The 19,201-nt window shown below is 42.0% G+C and overlaps 2 protein-coding genes across 2 annotated transcripts; one reads left to right on the plus strand and one right to left on the minus strand.

Annotated features, from left to right (window-relative positions):
- The first annotated feature begins 5,268 nt into the window (after positions 1–5,268).
- NUDT15 (nudix hydrolase 15) lies at positions 5,269–8,266 on the plus strand. The gene is made up of 3 exons (XM_064408773.1): positions 5,269–5,547; positions 5,645–5,835; positions 6,391–8,266. The coding sequence occupies exons 1-3, from the start codon at positions 5,393–5,395 to the stop codon at positions 6,534–6,536; spliced, it is 492 nt and encodes a 163-aa protein (XP_064264843.1). The 5' UTR covers positions 5,269–5,392; the 3' UTR covers positions 6,537–8,266.
- Positions 8,267–10,296: 2,030 nt separating this feature from the next.
- MED4 (mediator complex subunit 4) lies at positions 10,297–17,444 on the minus strand. The gene is made up of 7 exons (XM_064408772.1): positions 17,294–17,444; positions 15,127–15,193; positions 14,605–14,775; positions 14,172–14,229; positions 13,120–13,206; positions 12,223–12,354; positions 10,297–11,069 (listed from the first exon to the last, which is right to left on the minus strand). Exons 1-7 carry the CDS (start codon positions 17,425–17,427, stop codon positions 10,897–10,899), a joined length of 822 nt encoding a protein of 273 aa, XP_064264842.1. The 5' UTR covers positions 17,428–17,444; the 3' UTR covers positions 10,297–10,896.
- Positions 17,445–19,201: the final 1,757 nt, after the last annotated feature.

Genomic DNA, 19,201 nt, shown 5'->3' on the forward strand with positions numbered 1-19,201 from the left:
AAATTACCTCTGCCCTGGAAAGGATTTGAAACAATGTTTACAAGAGGAGCAATGGATCTTGGCAAAACTTTAAACCTTAACCTTAAAAGCCCAAAGCTACTGTTCAGAGATAAGTACTGGCTGCATGTCAGGAAACCAGACTTATATCCTGACTCAGTTGCTTGCCACTGGAAGGAAATTGGACAACTGTCTGTGGGCTTATAATTAATTCTTGCCTTAGCAAATGACTGTAAAACATTCAGATTACAACTACTACTGTATCTTCTTCTCACTAGGAGTGACTTATCCTTCCAGTTTCAAAATGAAGACGATTTTTACTTTGTACATCAAAAGAAGATATGTCGCATGGCTGACAATATTGAAGGACTTCTAGAAAGACTGAGGCAGCTGCTGCCGCTATCTAGAGTCTCATACACAGCTGTATGGAGAACTTTAATTATCTGAATGTTTTATTGTCTGTTTTCCTCTTGGCTGTGAAAACTCGTCTAACTGGGGTGGACTGTAAACATGCCTGGATTTCCGTCTGATCACCAGTGCCACCGCCTGGCTCTGACTGTCAGCACAAGGTGGTTGTAAGCCCAACTCAAAATCTTATGGAAATGACACATACACCTTTTCTTTATTTTGTTAGACACACAAGAAAAGATAACACTCTTGGCTACAACCAGACAAATTCCTAGTGAGTCCAGTATAAACTCAGGTTTGTATAGGCTCAGCCTCGTTTAATATCTGACCTACGATTGAAGAGACTGCACAAGGAATGCACTGTAGGATTTCAGCAGATATCCAGAGGGTTTGCTAAATCTCCAGGAAAGATTTCATCCTATTCAAAGTTTAAAATTATGAGATTTCTTGCTAAAATCAGAATAAGATTTTTAGCACAGGATCAAGGCCCTCTCTGAAAAGCTGTGCTTAAAACTATAAAGAAGCAGGTGAAAGGTACATTACAAATGAGATAGAAGGAGCCAAGACGTTTTAACAGACAAGCATCCTGTTTGAGGCCAAATATAGCATCCTGTAAGGCTCAGGCATTATGAATAGACATGAATTTGTTTTATTATAAATTTATCACATCCACGCAGTGACAATGGTACAATCTGATTTATTTCCCAGACCTTGTAAGCTCTGCTGGTTGATACTTTGTAGTTGAAAAACATCAGGAGAGAGGGTCTTGCCAAGAACATTGGAGTCAGAAAGTGAAATCCTCTGCCAAGGCCATGAGTTCAGAGGGTAGGAAATTTCCAAGATGAAATTTATCATGGGCTTAAAAAGTCCATGATAAAAAGCCCATCCCAGCACCTATGGAAAAAATCACCCTGAGCTTTCCAGAACACTTTTACTTGAAGACAGGAAGAGCCCACTTTTTTGGTATTGTAAATGAGTAAACAGGTTCAGCTGATGCAATAGCCATGTTCAGAGCAAAAAAACTGACTTTGAAGCAGAGTGAGAATAATCCTTCTGTGGTGTCTACACTACCTTACATTGCATGTCTTACACATGCTGGATTTTCTCTGCATCGCTTGTCTGCAGGAGTACTATCATGGTTGTCTCTGGACAAACTGCAGGTTGCTAAGGGGACCCTCAGGCATATCTAACAACATGTAACTATTCACTGCACCCATTTGCAATATTAACAGGTTATTCCATTGCTTCTCCCAGTTATACAGAAAAGACAATCCAGGGTCCTTCCCTGAATGTGCTCCAGCGTATCTCCTGCAAGGATTCTGACATCTGTCCCAGCAAACAGGCATTTGGTGTGCACTCTCAGGTGCAGTTTTCTACAGAATACAGTATGAACATTAATCACTTTCCCAACCAGTGAAGGTTGGTGAAAGGCTCAATGGAAGCAAAATGGTTTGGTTTGCAAAAAATGATCTTTCACATAGCTAAGCTGTGGAGCACCTTGCCACAGATGCTGGAAATGCTGAAAATTTACATGGGCTCAAAAGGAGTCTTGGTAAGTTAAATAAGAGGGTTAGTAAATACACAGAACCACCTCTGCCTTGAGAAGTCACTGAGCCACAGATGGCTGTAGAATCATAGTCAAAAACCCTTGACACCCATTCTGGACCTCCAGGTACTATCCTAGATGGATAAGGAATAGACACTTTTATATTCTTCTGATTCAGGGTCTCCTGGGATTGAGTACACCCAGAACTTTCATCAAAGCTGAAGCACAATCCATTATCACCCACCTATGAGTTGCCCAAGGTCACTTAAACTGTTAATGACAAAGCTACACATAAAACAGAATTGTCTCAGCACCTTCATTCATTCCAATGACTCAGTCCTGTCTGGACACAGAAAAGAAATAATTAACAAGCAATGAAGACAGCACACCTGTAGTACAGCTCTAATTTGTCCTATTGCTCTTGCACACACCATTATTCTCTCCACATGTAAATGTGATCAGAGGTTATTTACATTTCAACATGAAAACTATATATCACACTTTGCCTGATTTCCACTAATAATGTTTATAAAGCCATAATATTACAGCAAGCTATAATTTATGGTGAAAGACAGCCATTTAATGGCAACATGTGGTGTCATGGAAATTATTCTGCTAAAATAAAAGTGAGGAAACCATTAACAATGTTACATTTTCAGTATCAGTGTTCAGGATAACAGCCAGCTCCTAGAATGCAAGAGAAGAAAAATCTTTCAAGTTCAAGTTTCAGCCAGGTTGCTGAAACTTTGGTGTCATGCACTGCTGTCACAATCCACCCAGCTTCTGAATGCCAGCTTTGCAGTGTAAAATATTTAAATATAATCCTTACATCTCCCAGTTCATACTTCTGCTAAGAAAATGCAAATATATATAAATTCCACAGCCAGGGAGCCATGTGTATGAAACTCTCAGAAAGATGGATGTATTCTGCTTGTGTAGCTGCTTTTCAATAAGTTGTTGTACACTGTGTGCTTTTCTAACCTGCTTTCCCTATGTGTGCTCTTCTTAGGGAACAGCTGTGTAGTCATTTAATCTGGCATAAATCTGGCCTGTCTCTGACATGGTTGGTCTTACCATTCTTGTTCCCAGCTGCTCTGACTCACTGCCTCCCTTGCTTATGTACCTGAGCTGTAAATTGCATCAGGGATCACATCCTACTAAAACTGTCATCTCTCTCCCAGTTTGCTGAGTCAGGTTTAGCTTTGTGCTGTGTTTAATCTGACTGAACTCTGTCCTGTCCCCTCCCTGGGTCGCCCACAGCATGCTAGAAAACAAATTAATGAAAAAAGAGGGGTTTATGATCCAGATCAGCTCAGACGTACAGTTAATTCAATAACACTTCAATCAATAAAAGCATTAGCATAAGGACCAAGGGATTTGGCCTGAAAAATATCTGCCTCTCTTCCAGTAGCTGCTGGGCTCGTGCTGGTTTAAATACACTGTTTTGGCTCACAGAAGTACTTTCTCAGATGAAATATTAATAAACAAGTTTACAAGTATATATACTCTTGCAAGCTTTTCAACATACTACTGTAGCAGAGGATTTTGGTACTTTCTCATTCTTGGTTTATTCCTATATCTTTCTTCAGTGGATGTTTGTTCACCATCAGACTCAGAAAACCAGCCTATATTTACTTCATGATCTGCAATACCTAGCTGCATAGGTATGTCCTAAATAAATCCTAGAATGAAACCAATTAGGACAGATTCAGTCAACAAAATGCTTCTTTTCATATGGTATTCTTTATATTAATGATCACAAATGTAAGGTGAAAAAATTGAAACAAATCTAAACATCTGTATACAACCAGATTTCAAAACCTTAAAAAAATTAGCCATTTTAAAGTTTTGTGAAAGGGTAATACTTCATGCATTTGTTGTGATCAATAGGATGGTAGAGAGGAAGGAAAAATCTTAGCGTACTGACAAATAAAAATATATTGTTTGTAAAAATATACTTTTTATACTCTACATAATCATCTTCATATAAGATTTTCATTGAATTGTAGTCTGCTAATATAGTAAACAAGCAAAATGACCATATGGACTTTTTTTTTTGCATTTAAAAATAAATCAGTAGAATGACAATGGGTCACCCTCAAGACTTGTTACTAAGTGCTTTTTGGTAAAAGGTACAGGAAAATGATGTACATAGAAAGCAGAATGCTTTCATTGTTCAGGTAAAAAACTTTGTGGTGTTTTAATGTATTGGACCAAAATGGCTTTGATACAGCTTTTGTAAGATCATTGTCTTAAAATGTAAATACAGAAATTATATAACTGATATGTCTGGTGTTTAATCATGAGATTAGGATACTCCTAATGGATATGCTCATGGACTAGGATACTACTCAGCTGTACTGGGGAGACAGATACAAATGAATGAGCTTGGTTTACAAAAAGTCTTGTTAGTTTGGCAATTCGCCCAAGATTATTTATTATTGTTACTATTGCTGTTATTACCAATGTCAGTAATTCAGGATATGGGCTGACATCACAGTTAAGCAGCATGGCCAAATACTGCCAAAGGGCAGCCTTGCTTCTAGCACATCCAGCCATTTGTTCCTGACATGCCCTTCATGCCGACACCGGGACCCATCTGATGCTGTATTGAGCCACCTTGGGCAGTTAAACCCCAAAAAACTGATGCCAGAAAATGTGACTAAGCTTCAGACAGTTGGGTCCCGTGACCTTCATATGTAAATAAAAACATCTGTACATAGGTATTTTAAAACATTATCAAAACACAACCAAAACAAACAAAACAAACCAAATAAAAACCCAAAACCAATCTGAAAGGTCTGCAAATAAAAAACTTCCTTCCCTGTTGTGATCAATAGGCTGAAGAAGGGGGAAATCTGACAAACTTTACAGTTGTTTATAAAGAAAATGAAAGCTTGTATCTTGTATTCTACATATCTCTGTAATTTACAAAAATGTGAGAATGAAGGTTAGTATTTGGCAGCAGAAACTTTTATTTCTTCTTTATCAGTCCGGAACTGTTCTTCTGCCTGTGGAGCTCTGCTCAGCTAAGTTTGTAGCTTCCTGTTTAAATAATTCCCACGTGACACTTCAGAGTCAGACTCCACAGACCAGAAATAGTGGGCTAACCAAAGAAGGGCCACTTCTTAAATTCTGAACAAATCTGCCGTCAAGAGACCGACTGGCTCCTTGAGCTTCAAAATCAGTATCGTATCTTGCTTGTTTCCAGCTGCCCCTCGTTTGCACAAACGCCTTTTCTGTTCCCGGTGGCCTCAGCAGGCGAGCGGCAGGGGCGGCAGGGAGGCAGCAGGACCGGGCACCGCTCCGTGCCGAGCCCGCCTTGCAGCCCCGCCACCGACGTCACCGCCACGGCTCCGGTCACACCCCCGCCGAGGGCTGCCAAAGCCCGCGATCCCAAACCGCGATTGGCGGATCCGCCCCCGCCTGCCCGGGGCTGCTATGGGCGAGCAGGCGGCGGAGCCCCGGCGGCCCGGGGTCGGCGTGGGGGTGGTGGTCACCAGCGCCGCGCACCCCGGCTGCGTCCTGCTGGGCAAGCGGAAAGGCGCGCTGGGCGCCGGCACCTACCAGCTCCCCGGAGGGCACCTGGAGTTCGGGTAGGAGCCCCGCGCCCTCCCTCCCCGCCCTGCCCTTCCTTGCCCCGCCGTGCCCTGAGGCGGCCGTGCCGTGCCTTCCCTTGCCTTGGGGCCGCAGGGAGAGCCTGGCGGAGTGCGCGGCGCGGGAGACGCTGGAGGAGACGGCGCTGCCGCTGCGCCACGTGCGCTTCGCGTCGGCCGTGAACGCGGTGTGCGCGTCCCGGCGCTACCACTATGTCACCGTGCTCATGAAGGGCGAGGCCGAGCCCGGCGCCGAGCCGCGCAACCTGGAGCCCGACAAGAACGAGGGTGAGTGAGTGATCATCTAGTTCCAAGCGCCGTGCCGCGGGAAAAGACACCTCCCACTAGGTCAGGTGGCTCCGAGCGCCATCCAGCCTGGCCTTGAACACTCCCAGGGATGCGGCATCCACAGCTTCTCTGGGAAACAAAAAAGCTGCTCAGGTAAAATGACTCTATATGCAACAGAGAACCTGATTTTATATTGATAGTTTCTCTATGATCCTTCTGGACTTGCAGAGGAAGAATTGTTATATCACAGAAACAAAGAATATCCTGAGTTGGAAGGGACTCCAAAGCATCATTAAGTCCCATTCCTGGCCCTGCATGGGGCAACCCCAGCAATCCCACCTCGTGCCTGAGAAGGTTGTCCAAACACTCCTTGAGCTCTGTCAGGCTGCACTATAGAGCCTATTCCAGTGCCCCACTACCTTTTCCTAACATCCAGCCTAAACCTCTCCTTCCTCTCCTTCCACAGCTTCCTGCTGTTTCCTTGAGTCCTGTCGTAACTCTATACTCTGATCACTCTGATTTTGCCTTTTTTTTCTTTTTTTTTTTTCCCTACAGGCTGGGAATGGGTCAAATGGAATGAATTTCCTCCAGCAGATCAACTGTTCTGGGCCTTGCGCTGTTTAAGAGAGCAAGGTTACAATCCCTTTACAGAAGAGCTCGATCATCTAAAGGGGTACACGGGAAGTCACCAGTTAGAGTAAAAACAAATTGTACATTACATGACAAACTAAAGGACAGACCTGCTTTTTTTGGTATAGAAGAAAAAAAAAAGATATGACATGCTCACCCTGCCCATGTGAAAATATTAGCTTTCCCAAAGAAGAACAATGCCAACTGTTTCAGTGTTTTTCCCGTATTTCACACAACAGTTGTCTCTCATCCCAGACCCAGTTCTAGGTTTAGTAGTTAACAATTAAGGTTTGCTTTTACAGAAAACTCAGTGTTTTATCTAGTTAATCTTTATATTGATGAACAGCCATTTGGAAATCAGCACTAGCCAGGGAAGCTTACTCACTTAAAAGCAGTTGCAGCAAAACTTAGTCATTTAAACCTGCTTTCCTGTAATTATTGGACCGATTTTAAAATTTAGCCTTTTCTCTTAGCTTCAGTTATGAAACTAGTGTCATGAACAAAAGCTACATTTAATAGACAGTGCCTTTTTCCCTGCAGACAGCAGTATACACTTGAAAATCAAGAGTATTATAAATGTGAAAAGATTGTCATGACTTATTGCAGGGAATGAAAATTCCCTGACCCTTCTTGCCAGTTGCTTTCGTAACAGAGTTCTGTTATAGCCTCAGTTACATTGAATTTATCTGCAGAAATGTCTCAGATCTCTGTAAGTGATCTGAATTCTTGGTATGGAGAGGTGCCTACTCTACTAGGCTGACACAATGATTTCTGTCATTTATAGGTGTAGCTCCATGGCAAAAATCACACTTTGTGGCTAAAAAGAGTTGTCAGTATTGAACAGCACAGATGGGTGTAGTCCTGTATGGCTGGTTATTGAGATTTGGTAAAATTGTGAATTTTCAGATTAAATTACTAAGTCGTTAGCGAATGAAATTACAGCACCCAACAGTACATACAAAACCAAGGAGTTAAGATTTTTAATTTTTCTAGAATTTGTAACTAATTTTGATTCTTTTCCAGCTGTTGTCACTAAGACATCAGCAATTAATTTTAAGATATAACTTTTAAATAAATCACTAGTTGGCTCATTTTTTTTCTTGTCAGGGTTCTTTATAGCACATTTCTTGTCTATTTCCTTTAGATATACTCATTGTACAAAAATGTTGTAAGGTGTCTTTAATTTCTTTTGAATAAAATATAGGTACAATACTGAGAGATTAAAATTGCTTGAAGTTATGAATTGACTTCTCAGTTCTTAAAAGAAATCAGCTTGAGGGATTTAAAGCTCTTCCTTACTTTGAACATATTTTTTTAAATGGAGATGGCTCTTCCTGCTGAGAAACAGACAGAGTGATGAGGCATGAGGATGCTACTGCCCCTAGCAATTCTCCTGCTTAGAGTTTGAAGTATTAATTATATGCAAGTTCCCTTAGGACAGACACCCATTCTCTGAAGTGAAGAAAGAAGTAACATTACACAGCAGTCTTGAAATGGGAAATTTCACCAAAAATTCCTTTGCTGCTGTAACTTTGTGAAAAGCTTATTTTTCTATTCAAAAGTGGATACTTGCTTCCTGCAAGCAACCTTATGTACACTGAAAAACATTCCATTCAGCTGTCAACAATGAAGCTGTAGGAAGAGTTGACAGATGTCCTGCCCATCTGTCACAAAGAATAATGAAGAAAAACAATTAAATTATTTAGTACAATTTTAAATTTTAGAAAACATCTATGTATTGATGAGAAAATAGGGACCACTGTAAAATGGTCTGTCATGCAATAAATACTTTCTTGGCATATTTTGCTAATGGTTATATAGATTCTATCTATTGTAAATACACAAGTAGACACTGAAATGAGGACACAAACAGTATCTCCATATGTCAGCATTTCTGTATCTTTTCAAACTGGACCAATTAAAAGACAACAGTGCATTACTGCAACCAGCTGCCAGCAATCCCCAACTTAAATAACTTTGTTTGTATGTATCACACATTTATATTTCCCACCCCTCCAGAAAATGTGGTTCTCAGTCGATTTTAGCTGCCAAAACTCAGTCCTTTCAACTAAGCCTTTACTTTGATTTTTGGTACTTTTGCTAACTAGGAAAATCTATTATGTACATATCTGAGCCACTGAATAACAGAACACTCAGTTACCATATCATGGTTCACTAAACTGCTTGTAACTGACAGAATTCCCTTAAAATGGCTTTGTAGTTAGCCAGCACTGAGATGCATACTCCTGAACTGCACATAGTTTGGAGCACTGATGCAAGGAAACTGATTAAGATAGCCACAGTTTGATTTTATGCTAAGTGAACAGTGGGCAGAGCTGTTGCCTTACCTATTTCTTAGATGTAATACATTGGTCCCATTTAATCCTGTAACAGAGTAACTAACAAGCCAGAAAAAGAAGTGGTCATTGCTTCAGTTCCCTCTTACGTCTGAAAACAATCACCCACCTCCACAATATTTCAGTTGGTTAATTACATAGACACAGCCATAGAAGTGTTTTGGGCACACTGTAACACTACACTTCCCATGAGTTTCAATTACATATGTTTGTATTTTGTTTCAAGAAAGTCCTTGCAAGTTAGAAGATAACAGAGGCTGGTGAACTGTCTGTATGATGCGTGAAGAGAGGGGCATTTAGGAAAAAAAATACCGATCCCATCACACAAAGCATTAAGAAACTCCATTTTGCAATATTATGTATGATTCCGATCACACATGTTTTAAGACAAAAACTAATGTGAGCTAGAAAAGGGGTAGGCAAGGTTGACTAGAATGACTGAGACAGCACATGTATTTGGATTAATGTGAATTAAAGAGGAATGACATTGGGGATAAGCACCCAAGAGGAAAACATGATACTGAATAAAGGTTGCAGTATGAATGTGTATTAATAACTTTAAGCTGTGAAAGAAGTGACAGTTTAATAACTCTGAAAATACTTGTAAAAGGAACAGCTGAGACAAAACCAAATTCCCCATTTTTCCGAAAACAACACCCACTGCACCCTATAATGTGATTGAATGTGACTGAAGTCCTTTCTACATCCTTATGGGATTTGTACAGGTTGGCAGCATTACTGGCAGCAATGTTTGAAAGATTACTTGAGCAAAGAAGGAATTACCTGATTCATCAGATACTTCCTGTGAAGAATCTACAAAATGGAAAAGGGAAGAGAATTGTGATCTATGCTGCAGGAAGCTGTGCTGCAGGACAGAAACCTTTAACTGCCAGGAGCAACAGTTCACATGAGTTTTGAAATTCTATCAGAGGGTTACATAAGAGAAAAGCAGCTGTCATAAAATGACTCCTTAAGCAAACAGAACAAGGAAAGGAAAGCCAAGGGAAGTGCCTTTGGAAAGACAAAATAACATTGCAGCTGAGGCAGGAAATGTCATTGTGAAAGTAAACAAATTAGCAGGTTCAAAGAGCTGAAAAATTATAGATGACAAGAACAAAAAAATCCTTGAGCACTTTGATCTGAAAGGAGCTAAACCTGCAGCATGCCCGAAAGTGTGTCACCTCCAGGGTCCCAGGACACTTAGCCAAGTATTTGGGGCAGCCTTGTGGGTGGACACTTGCTGCTTCAGGGTCTGCCCAACTTTGTGCGTACCTGGAAGGGCTCACCTGAAAAGGAAGGAGAGGCTTTCCGCTTCTGACTCCTCCTCAGCTGCTGACTGGGCATTTTGCATAGGGGAAAATAGAGCACAAACTTCTGAAACTCAATCAGAATTCAACCACACACTGGGACAAAATGTACTGAGTATTGAAGTTACGTGGCAACTCATCTAATATTCAACTTTGGAAAACTGAAGTTAGATCAAAGTTGCATTTATTTATGACAAATCATTCATTATATATTACAATAATTACAAACACTTTTATTACACCTTATTGCCATATTTTTGTCCTTGATACATAGATGATCAAGAACATAGGTTTAGGCAGTAACAAAAAAAAAAAAAGATACATTACAAACTTCATGTTTCATTTCTGTGTTATAGAAAAGGCTATCATCAAAAGAGTAAAGTTACTAACAAACATACAAGGGGATTCCCCTTACACATTTTTCTCCCAGGAACTTATGTCATCTAATGTATAGTAAATACATATATATAAATATATATTTACACATCTCTTGCAAACATACATTTACACAATCACTGCAAATCTGACATCTCTCCCCCAGCAGACAGCTCCCAGACATTTCTCCCAGCTCCCAGAACATCTAACAAGAAAAAAAAACAAGTCTATAGCTATGGTTTTAAATTAGTCACCCTATTTCTGAGCCAGCTCCTATGTTCTCCCTACACAGGGCTGCTGGTGTAACAAAAGGATATTGCAGTTTGTGACAAACAGCATCAATCTACCTTCACCACAGGAAAGGTCTACTAGGGATACTGTCCCCCTTGTACCTAGTCTGAGTCACTGCTGCTGCTTGAGGAGTCTGTTGACATCACTTCTACATCATCTTCATTCTCTTTATTGTGTCCTGGAGGCTCCAGCATGAAGTCATTACTATGATTAGGAGGTAGCATGTTCATTGACATGTCACTTGACTGCCAAGGGTACTGAGGAGCAAGCACATCTGGAAAAAAAAAAGAGGCATAATCAAGAAAACTTTCAGTTTTGTATATTGACAAATTCAACATGACAGCTCAACCAAAACTTCAATTTAAAATCAAAACAAATCTTGAAATCCTTTCTAAATTTTGGACAGATTAAACCCTCCAGTAACAGCTGGAAAACATCTCATGTTGGAGCAATTCTATAATTGTAAAAGTCTGCTCTGCCAGAGAGGCCCATTTATGTAGGTGGCTCTTGATAACTCATGTACTCAATACAGAGCTTTTAATCTTCAAGGCACAGTTTGAACTGATTTACCATTCACAACTACTGGGAGTAATGAAAATTATCACAGTCTGTCAGTATGCAAAAATAGATTAAAATATTAGATTAAAAAAAAAATCAGGCAGACCATAAAAATTCAGAGAAAAAGGCTTTATCCAAAGATGCCTGAAAAGCAGCTCAGAATGGAAGGTAGTGTTTTACATTTGTGGCCATGCTTCAATGCTAGAACCAGTCTGCTATTAAACCAGGCTGAATGTGTGTGCTAAGCAGCCTCAAAGTCTGGAGGCTACCGAGCAGTCCAGAAACTGGTCTGCACATTCACTAAGGACTCAGTAACTGGACATCTCTGCAGCAGTCTCCAAAAGGACTAGATCCCATAATTAGCGTTCTCAGGACATGCCTCCACACACCACAAGATTCAGCATCCCTACACAAAATGCTCAGGCAGCTTCAACTTTCTTGTAAATCAGTGTTTCCCTCTTACCTTGACAGTCTAGTTATGTGAGTGTTTAACCTGACAGAGGAGCTCAAGACTCAATTAAGAATTTTACTGGAGGAGTTTAAATCCCACATTTTCCAGCTTCTCAAGGAAAATTCCAAAAATTCCTGAAAATTCCTGTCAGTTCTTATAAAGACAGCACTCAAAAGCAAATGGATCACATCTGCATCCTCTAAGGCAAAGGAGCCAGCCAAAATGGGCTCTACTAAAACATACACAAAAAATATGCAACTTCCAATTACCTTTCTTTACTAGGTATTCACTGCTAGGGAACAACATTAACCACAATTTTCATTGCTTTACCTCTGATTTGCCTTTGCTAAGGGGATGTATAACTGCTGGGAATCTACAAGCAATAAAGAAAAACAAAACAAAACTGAGTTCCACTTACCTGGCAGCCTGCCTGCTGCAAGTGCATCCCCTGGTAAGTGTCCATTGACTCCATTGGTGGATGGGTTGTTCATCTGACCCAAGAGACCACTTCTCATTTCCAGATCTGTAGGATATGGCCTACGTGGGTCGCCTTTAAGAAAGAAAAGAAAAAGAATGCTTTGCAATTGTCTTGCAGACATTAGTTTTACCTTCAGAGCCTAGTTTAATGACCAAACAACCCCATACTCTGGTTGCTTGGATGAGTAATGAGCATCACACCTGTTTTATTAAAATCCAAGTCTGTCTTTCACTTAGACTTTGTTCACTCAAACTTGGCAGAAAAAGCATATTAAAAAAACCCCAAACAACCCAAAGCAACTCAAACAAAAAAGAAACCCCATCATGTTTAAAAGATATCTTTGCTCACTCTGCTACTCCACAGCTAAACAGCAAGGACAGGAATTGGATCAAACATATTTTCATTTTGGACCAAGAGGGTAGTACCCACAATTGAAACGTGTAAAAGTTCTGCTTCTGGCTCCACTGTTTACTAACATTCTCTGAAAGAATATTCTAAGGGGAAAGAGGGAACACAACCAAACACATAGAAAAGCCTTTAGCATACTTGGCTTTGACTTATAATCAGGGTAAACATTCAGGGGGAAAAGGCAAACAAAGGAGAACAGAGGAGGCCAGTCTGTTAATGAAAGCAGACAGTTTCACAACCTTTTGGAGATGTATGTGAAGTCCACAGGATTCTGGATATCTATTTTTGTCGAAATATTAGATCTAACAGCTGAAAACAATGTTATTCTAATAAACCCCAGTGGTTATCACTGTATAAAAACATTTTAAGACCAGTATTAACCATAATTTATTATTTAAAAAAATCTACTGTCATAAACACAATAGTTACCTGGTACCCATGTCAGAGGGGCACAAACGGCATTGCTAGCACTGATCCTATGGGCATATTTAATTATTTCTTCAGAGGAAATGGCACCTGGAAGAATGGAAAAAAAAAATGTTGTTGCATTCTCAAGAGATTCTGTCATTTAATTATTTCCGAATATTGGCCACCAACATCTAAAAGACTGGGAATGTGATTTTGCCAAACATGAAGAGCCTGGTTCAAATGCAATGACTGCTTAGAAGATTCTCAGACTACACAAAGATGAGCTTTGCAGTGAACTGATTTTACACACACGAGTGCAAAACACCTTCAATATCAATGGTTCTCCAACCTCATGAAAAACATTAACAATCTCTTAAACAAGCTTACTTCACAACAACAAAAAAATGTCTAAAATTTCAGCTCCAGCTTTATTATAGAATTTTCTGTAGCAAAGGTTTTTTTTGTTTGTTTAGTAATTATAGACTCAGAAGAGTCCTTCCAAATATGTGCCTGTACTAGATTAATAAACTTTATTAAATTCCTTGATTTTCTATATGAAAGAGGCATAACAAAATGATAAAAGACACTGTAAAAAAACAACAAAACAACCTGAAGAAGATGCCTTCCCCCCTCCCAAAAATAAAAAAAAATAGTTTAGCTTGGTAAGTGCCACAGAATGGCAGGAATTGCTACAATTACAATCTAGTATCACCAGCTAGTCAGTCTTTCAAAATGCAGTGCATGTACATACAAACATTCTCTTCCTTTCCTTAGCAAACCTCCTGAGGCAATCTGGTAAGGCACTTAGGTAATCAGATACACTATTATCAGTCCAAGAAGACTGCTGAGACACTTTCATATTAAAATATGTTTGCCACAAAAAAAAATTCAACGCTTTCTTTATTTTGACAAAATGGTTACAGTTTCATAATGAAATGGAAATTTGTTTACACACAAAGCATCTGATATCTGTGATAGCAGAATTTAAGAAAATAAAAAAGGCCCAGTTTGAGCTCACTAACAACTTTCTTTAGAATTGCATTTATGTAGCATGTACAATTATGGATACTCACCTTTTCTTGCTTTTTCAATTGATTTCAGTTTTTCCTTTGCTTGATAAACAGCTGTTGCCTAGTTGTAAAAAATAAAAACCCACAATGGAAACCAAACCTTCAATGCATCTTTAATTTATAAACATCTACATAAAGTCAGCTTTGTGAATAAACCCTTCCATTTAACTGCATTTTAAAAGAGAAACTTCAGTGAACATTTTCAAAATACACAGAAATAAAGTAGATTTAGAAGCAAATTAGCATTATAAAAAAAAGCCAACTTAATACCATGATAACTAAACAGTGTTTGACTACTGAGAAAAAACCCAAACCACTAAGCTCTTATGAAGTTTCAAATATTTAAATCTTCTCAAACTAACACCACACCACTTTGCCCAGAACCACCTTTTCTACAAGAGGATGCTCAAAAGCAAACACATCATTATGAACTTACCAGTATGTGCTCTGCTTCTTTAAGCTGTTTCTGCAGCTGCTGAATATCATTATCCCGCTTTTCTACTACCTTTTCTAAAAGCTGCATTTCATGATGGATTTTTCCCTGATCAACTGCCAACTTCATTAGCTCTTGAAACTCTCCATCTCTCTGAATCAGCAGTTCCAGGATCTATTGAACAACAGTTTTGTAGAACTTTTAATTTGGCTAGAGTAACAACATACCCTCAGTCATGCTACAAAAAAGAGCAAATGGCATCCATAGGAGTATTTTTGTTTGAATGAAAAATGAAACAAAATTTCTTCCTGTTTGTAGAAACAGCCTATGGAGCACATAAAAAATGAATAAACAACAGGAGAACCAATAATGCCTTTGTAGCAGGGCCAAAGCCCCATCATGACCATTAACTCGAATATAGGCAGGGACAAAGGGAAAAAGTAAGAATGAACAAAAGAATGGGAAAAAATGAGAAGTAAAGCATTATGCTTACCCAAAGAAACACAATTCAGAAAGTCAGCTTACCTGGCTCTCCTCTCCTGGTTGTGGAAGCTTTTGGTTTCTTGAAATTGCCAAAATTTCAATTAGTTCCCTGAAAAGAGAACTCAGTTTGAACAATTTTCCAAGGCATTCTCACATCAAGTCGTCCCAAAATTACCTGGAATACTGGTACCACTATGAAAGTATTCATGGACCTGAGTATTTTATATTATATAGTACAGTGTGGGCAGGGATTTTTCAACCAAGAAAGCACATTTTTTTCTTTGTTATTTGAGCTCAGGAAGCCCTCATGTATTTGAACTCAAAAAATGTGCGAAGTTCCTGTTAAACCATAAAAGACATAAACAGAAGCTAAAAGAAGAAACAGCATAATGGAGGGCCCTCAGACCCTTCTTCTACTACCTTTGTTTGTTGAAGAGGGTCTTCACTGTTTTACTTCTCTACTTTTCTCCATTTTTTCCCCAATATACTTGTAATTTAGAGCAACTAAGTCTACACTTTCAAATACTAACAGAGTCTGTTATGGAACTACTTTTACAGCCCTCTTGATCACTCTTCCAGATATCCAGATACTCTGCCACTGCTCCGAAAAACCAGCAAGAACCTCTGGGTACCATGATGCAAAAAAGGCATTTTCTGTAAATTCAGCAAAGTTATTTGGCTTCTAATGCTCTGAATGGCAGTTCAACCCTAAGCACGAGTAACTGTCTATCTGGAGACACTGCCCTTGGAAGTACTGATTCTTTGCTTGGTCCAGTGTAAGCAGCTCAGTGGGGTGTGTGAGTAATACAGCAGTGGGGCCAGAAATGTCTACAACAACTCAGTAAAGCTCTGATCTTGGCCTATGTCTCTTGGTCACTCCTGAACACTACTATAATTTTAAACAATTAGAGAATAAAGAAACTTGTCACTGTCACTAAAGCTTTATTCTACCTGACCAACACTGAGCAGTAGCAAATCCATTTTAAGTAGGTCAGCTACCACCATCAAGGGTAATGTCACAGGGAGCTGTAACTCCACCCTGTGTCAGCCAGATAATGCACAGATGTAGATTCAAAACTACAGAAAGGCTACAGATTAGACATTAGGCTTAATTTCTGCCCCTACCACCAAACCAGTACTGTGACACAGAAAGGCTGCAACACTTTGCTGATCAATAGGAAGATTCACTAAATGCTGCTGAGCGTTGCTGTGGCTTCACTGTGGTAGAAGGCTAGTTCCAGTGTTCCAAAAAAAATTAGTAATTTAGATAAGGAACAAGTTTGTTTTCATTTTTCCAGAAACATGTGCTCGCCAGCAACCCTTGTGTCACAATAAAATCTGTGACTGAGGATAAAGCCTAACCAGACACAAGGAGAGCAACTCACCAATAGTTTATCTCTGCTCTTGGTAATCACTGAGCAAGTGAGCCACAAGGATAGCACAGGTTATTCCCTCTGAAAACGCTTTCCTAACCTCCTGCTCTCCCTGAGGTGTGAAAAATAATTAGGAACTATCTGAACTTCACTGCCAGCTGTGCCTCCACGACATGGCTGACAACTTGGATGGGGATTACCAGCCTGGACTCAAGACTTGGATTAAGTATCTGAGCATTTCTATCACGCTGAAGAGGAGCTCTGCAGCCTACTTGGAGTGAATATGGCACTAATACAGGCAATGACCAGGTAGCTGATGTCATGCAACACCATCTACATATTTCCGACTTAAATGCATTTCTTCGTGACTAATAAAATGCCTAAAATCGGCGTGCAAGTGTGCATTTCACATGAAACGCAGGTGTCAACCAAGTGAGAAAGGCAAGTGGGAGAAAAAGGAAGCGGCTCCTTCTCTCTGCAAACGACCGATGCTTTCCCACTGGGATGAGAGCCGGGCCGGGCCGAATCCCGGCGCAGCACCGGCCCCTCACCGGCAGAGCCGGCCTGAGGACGGCCAGAGAGCCGCAAAACCCGAGCCGGGTCGGGCCAGCGCTCCAGTCTTGCCGGGCCCATCCCATCCCATCCCATCCCATCCCATCCCATCCCATCCCATCCCATCCCATCCCATCCCATCCCATCCCATCCCATCCCATCCCAAGCTCCGGCGCTGCCGCTCCGCCCGCCGCCGGCTCCGCGCACGCCCCGCGCCGGGAGCCCGCAGCCCGCCCCCGGAGCCCCGCCGCCACCCGGGGCCGACGGGGGGCCGAGCGCGGTACCTGGCCAAGAGCTCGAGATCCTCCAGCGCCGCCAGGAGCCGGTCCCGGGTGCTGCTCCGCTCCCCGCCTCCCCCGCCCGCCGCCGCCCCGGCCCCGGCCCCGGCCCCGGCCCCGGCTCCCGCCGCCGCCGCCATCGCGATCCGGGCGCGGACCCGAGCGGGAACCGCCCCCGGGAGGCGCGGGCAGGCGCGCGGCAGCGCCCCCGGCGGCGGAGGGACGAGCTGCAGCCGCCAGGCGCCGCGCGCACGCGCGGGGCGGATCCCTTCCCGGGGGGCGGGAAGGCGGCTGGGAGTGGCGGGCGGGAACCGGGATTGTGAGGGGAAAGCGGCTCCCTTGTGCCTCGTCGAGGCCAGATGGGCGTCTGTCAGAGGCCTGTCTTGAGGCCGCGAGGATGTGCGCTTGTTGCTCTTTGAATCACAGGATCATTTGGGTTGGAAAAGACCTCTGAGGTCATGGAGTCTGAACAGCATCATGTCAGCTGGACCACGGCACTAAGGGCCGCGTCCAGTCTTTCCTTAAGCACCTCCAGGGATGGTGATACCACCGCCTCCCTGGGCAGTCCATTCCAATGTTTAACCGCCCTTTCTTGTGAGGAAAAGCAGCTGATGACTGCAACCTCTCGTTCTCTTATAATCGGAGAGGAGAGGTCAGCCCCACCTGGCTACAACCATCCCAGCTGGAATGCATTTGTGGAGTCCCCAGGTCCCCACAAAGAGCCTCCAGATGACACTGGTGTATGCTAAAGACACAGAAAACAGGCTGCAGGTGAAGTGTGTGCAACTGAACTGCTTCTTCAGTGGTTTAACTCAATTTTTGAGTCTTGGTGTCCAAAAATCCCTCAGGTGTCCTTGATCAGATGGAGGATGAAATCACAGAAAGGGTCAGGTTGGGACTACAGAGGGTCATCTGGTGCAACCTCCCTGCTCAAGCAGGGTTCTCCTGGAGCACACTGCACAGGATTGCATCCAGAGGGTTCTCGATGTCTCCAGTGAGACAACCACAACCTCTCCAGGCAATCTGTTCTAGCACATGGTCACCCACACAGTAAACAAGTTCTTCCTCAGGTTCAGGTGGAGCTTCCTGTGCATCAGTTTCTGCCCATTGCCTCTTGTCCTATTGCCTGACAGCACTGAGAAGCACCAGGCTCCATGCTGACACCTCCCCTTCAGACATTTATATCTGGTGTTTTACTGACAACTGAAGAAGGTTAGGTGCCTGATACTCAAGGCATAACAAAAACCTGAGCTTTAAACCAGACCAAGAGCAGGGTTTTACCTGGGCTTGCTGTCCCATACGTGACCAGAGGCATCCCCGTCCTCCTGACTCTGCCCATGCACACCTGTGTGTCCATGAAGGCAGCCTGGTGTCCATCACAGGCCTCTACACACAGTGGTCAGGGCAGGTAATAGGCACAAACCCTGCCCCCAGCCCTGCCAGCATCTGAGTTAGAATTAAAAAGTACTGCTGGATTTTTTAATGCTGCTCTATGTGGGCTGGTGAAACAGACCACTCCTTCCAGGTGGAATCACAGTGAAGCCAGTGGAATTTTATTATATTCATGAAAGTTTCAGTAATGTGAAAAGACCCTGAGAAGGCAGGGTGGAGGGAACATGAGAGAGTACAGAGTGAGAGCTAATCTGGGGCCAGGGTTTATTAACCAGGCCAAGCACTGCCACAGAACCACAGGGAGCCCCAGACCCCCGCGTGGTTCTGCTATCAGCAGGCAGCTGCCTGTAAACAGCAGTGTTCTTCTCCCCTGATTAGAGAAAGGCCTGAAAGGACTACATGAGCAATACTACACTACATGGACATGGTATTTACTCTGATTATCTGTTACCTTCTGCAGTAAGTGTGTTCCTGAGAAATTTACATTTATTTAAAGAAGAAAAAAAAAAGGCAAGAAACTCA

Source organism: Passer domesticus, chromosome 2 (genome assembly GCF_036417665.1).
Source record: "Passer domesticus isolate bPasDom1 chromosome 2, bPasDom1.hap1, whole genome shotgun sequence".
NCBI classification, from domain to species: Eukaryota; Metazoa; Chordata; class Aves; order Passeriformes; family Passeridae; genus Passer; species Passer domesticus.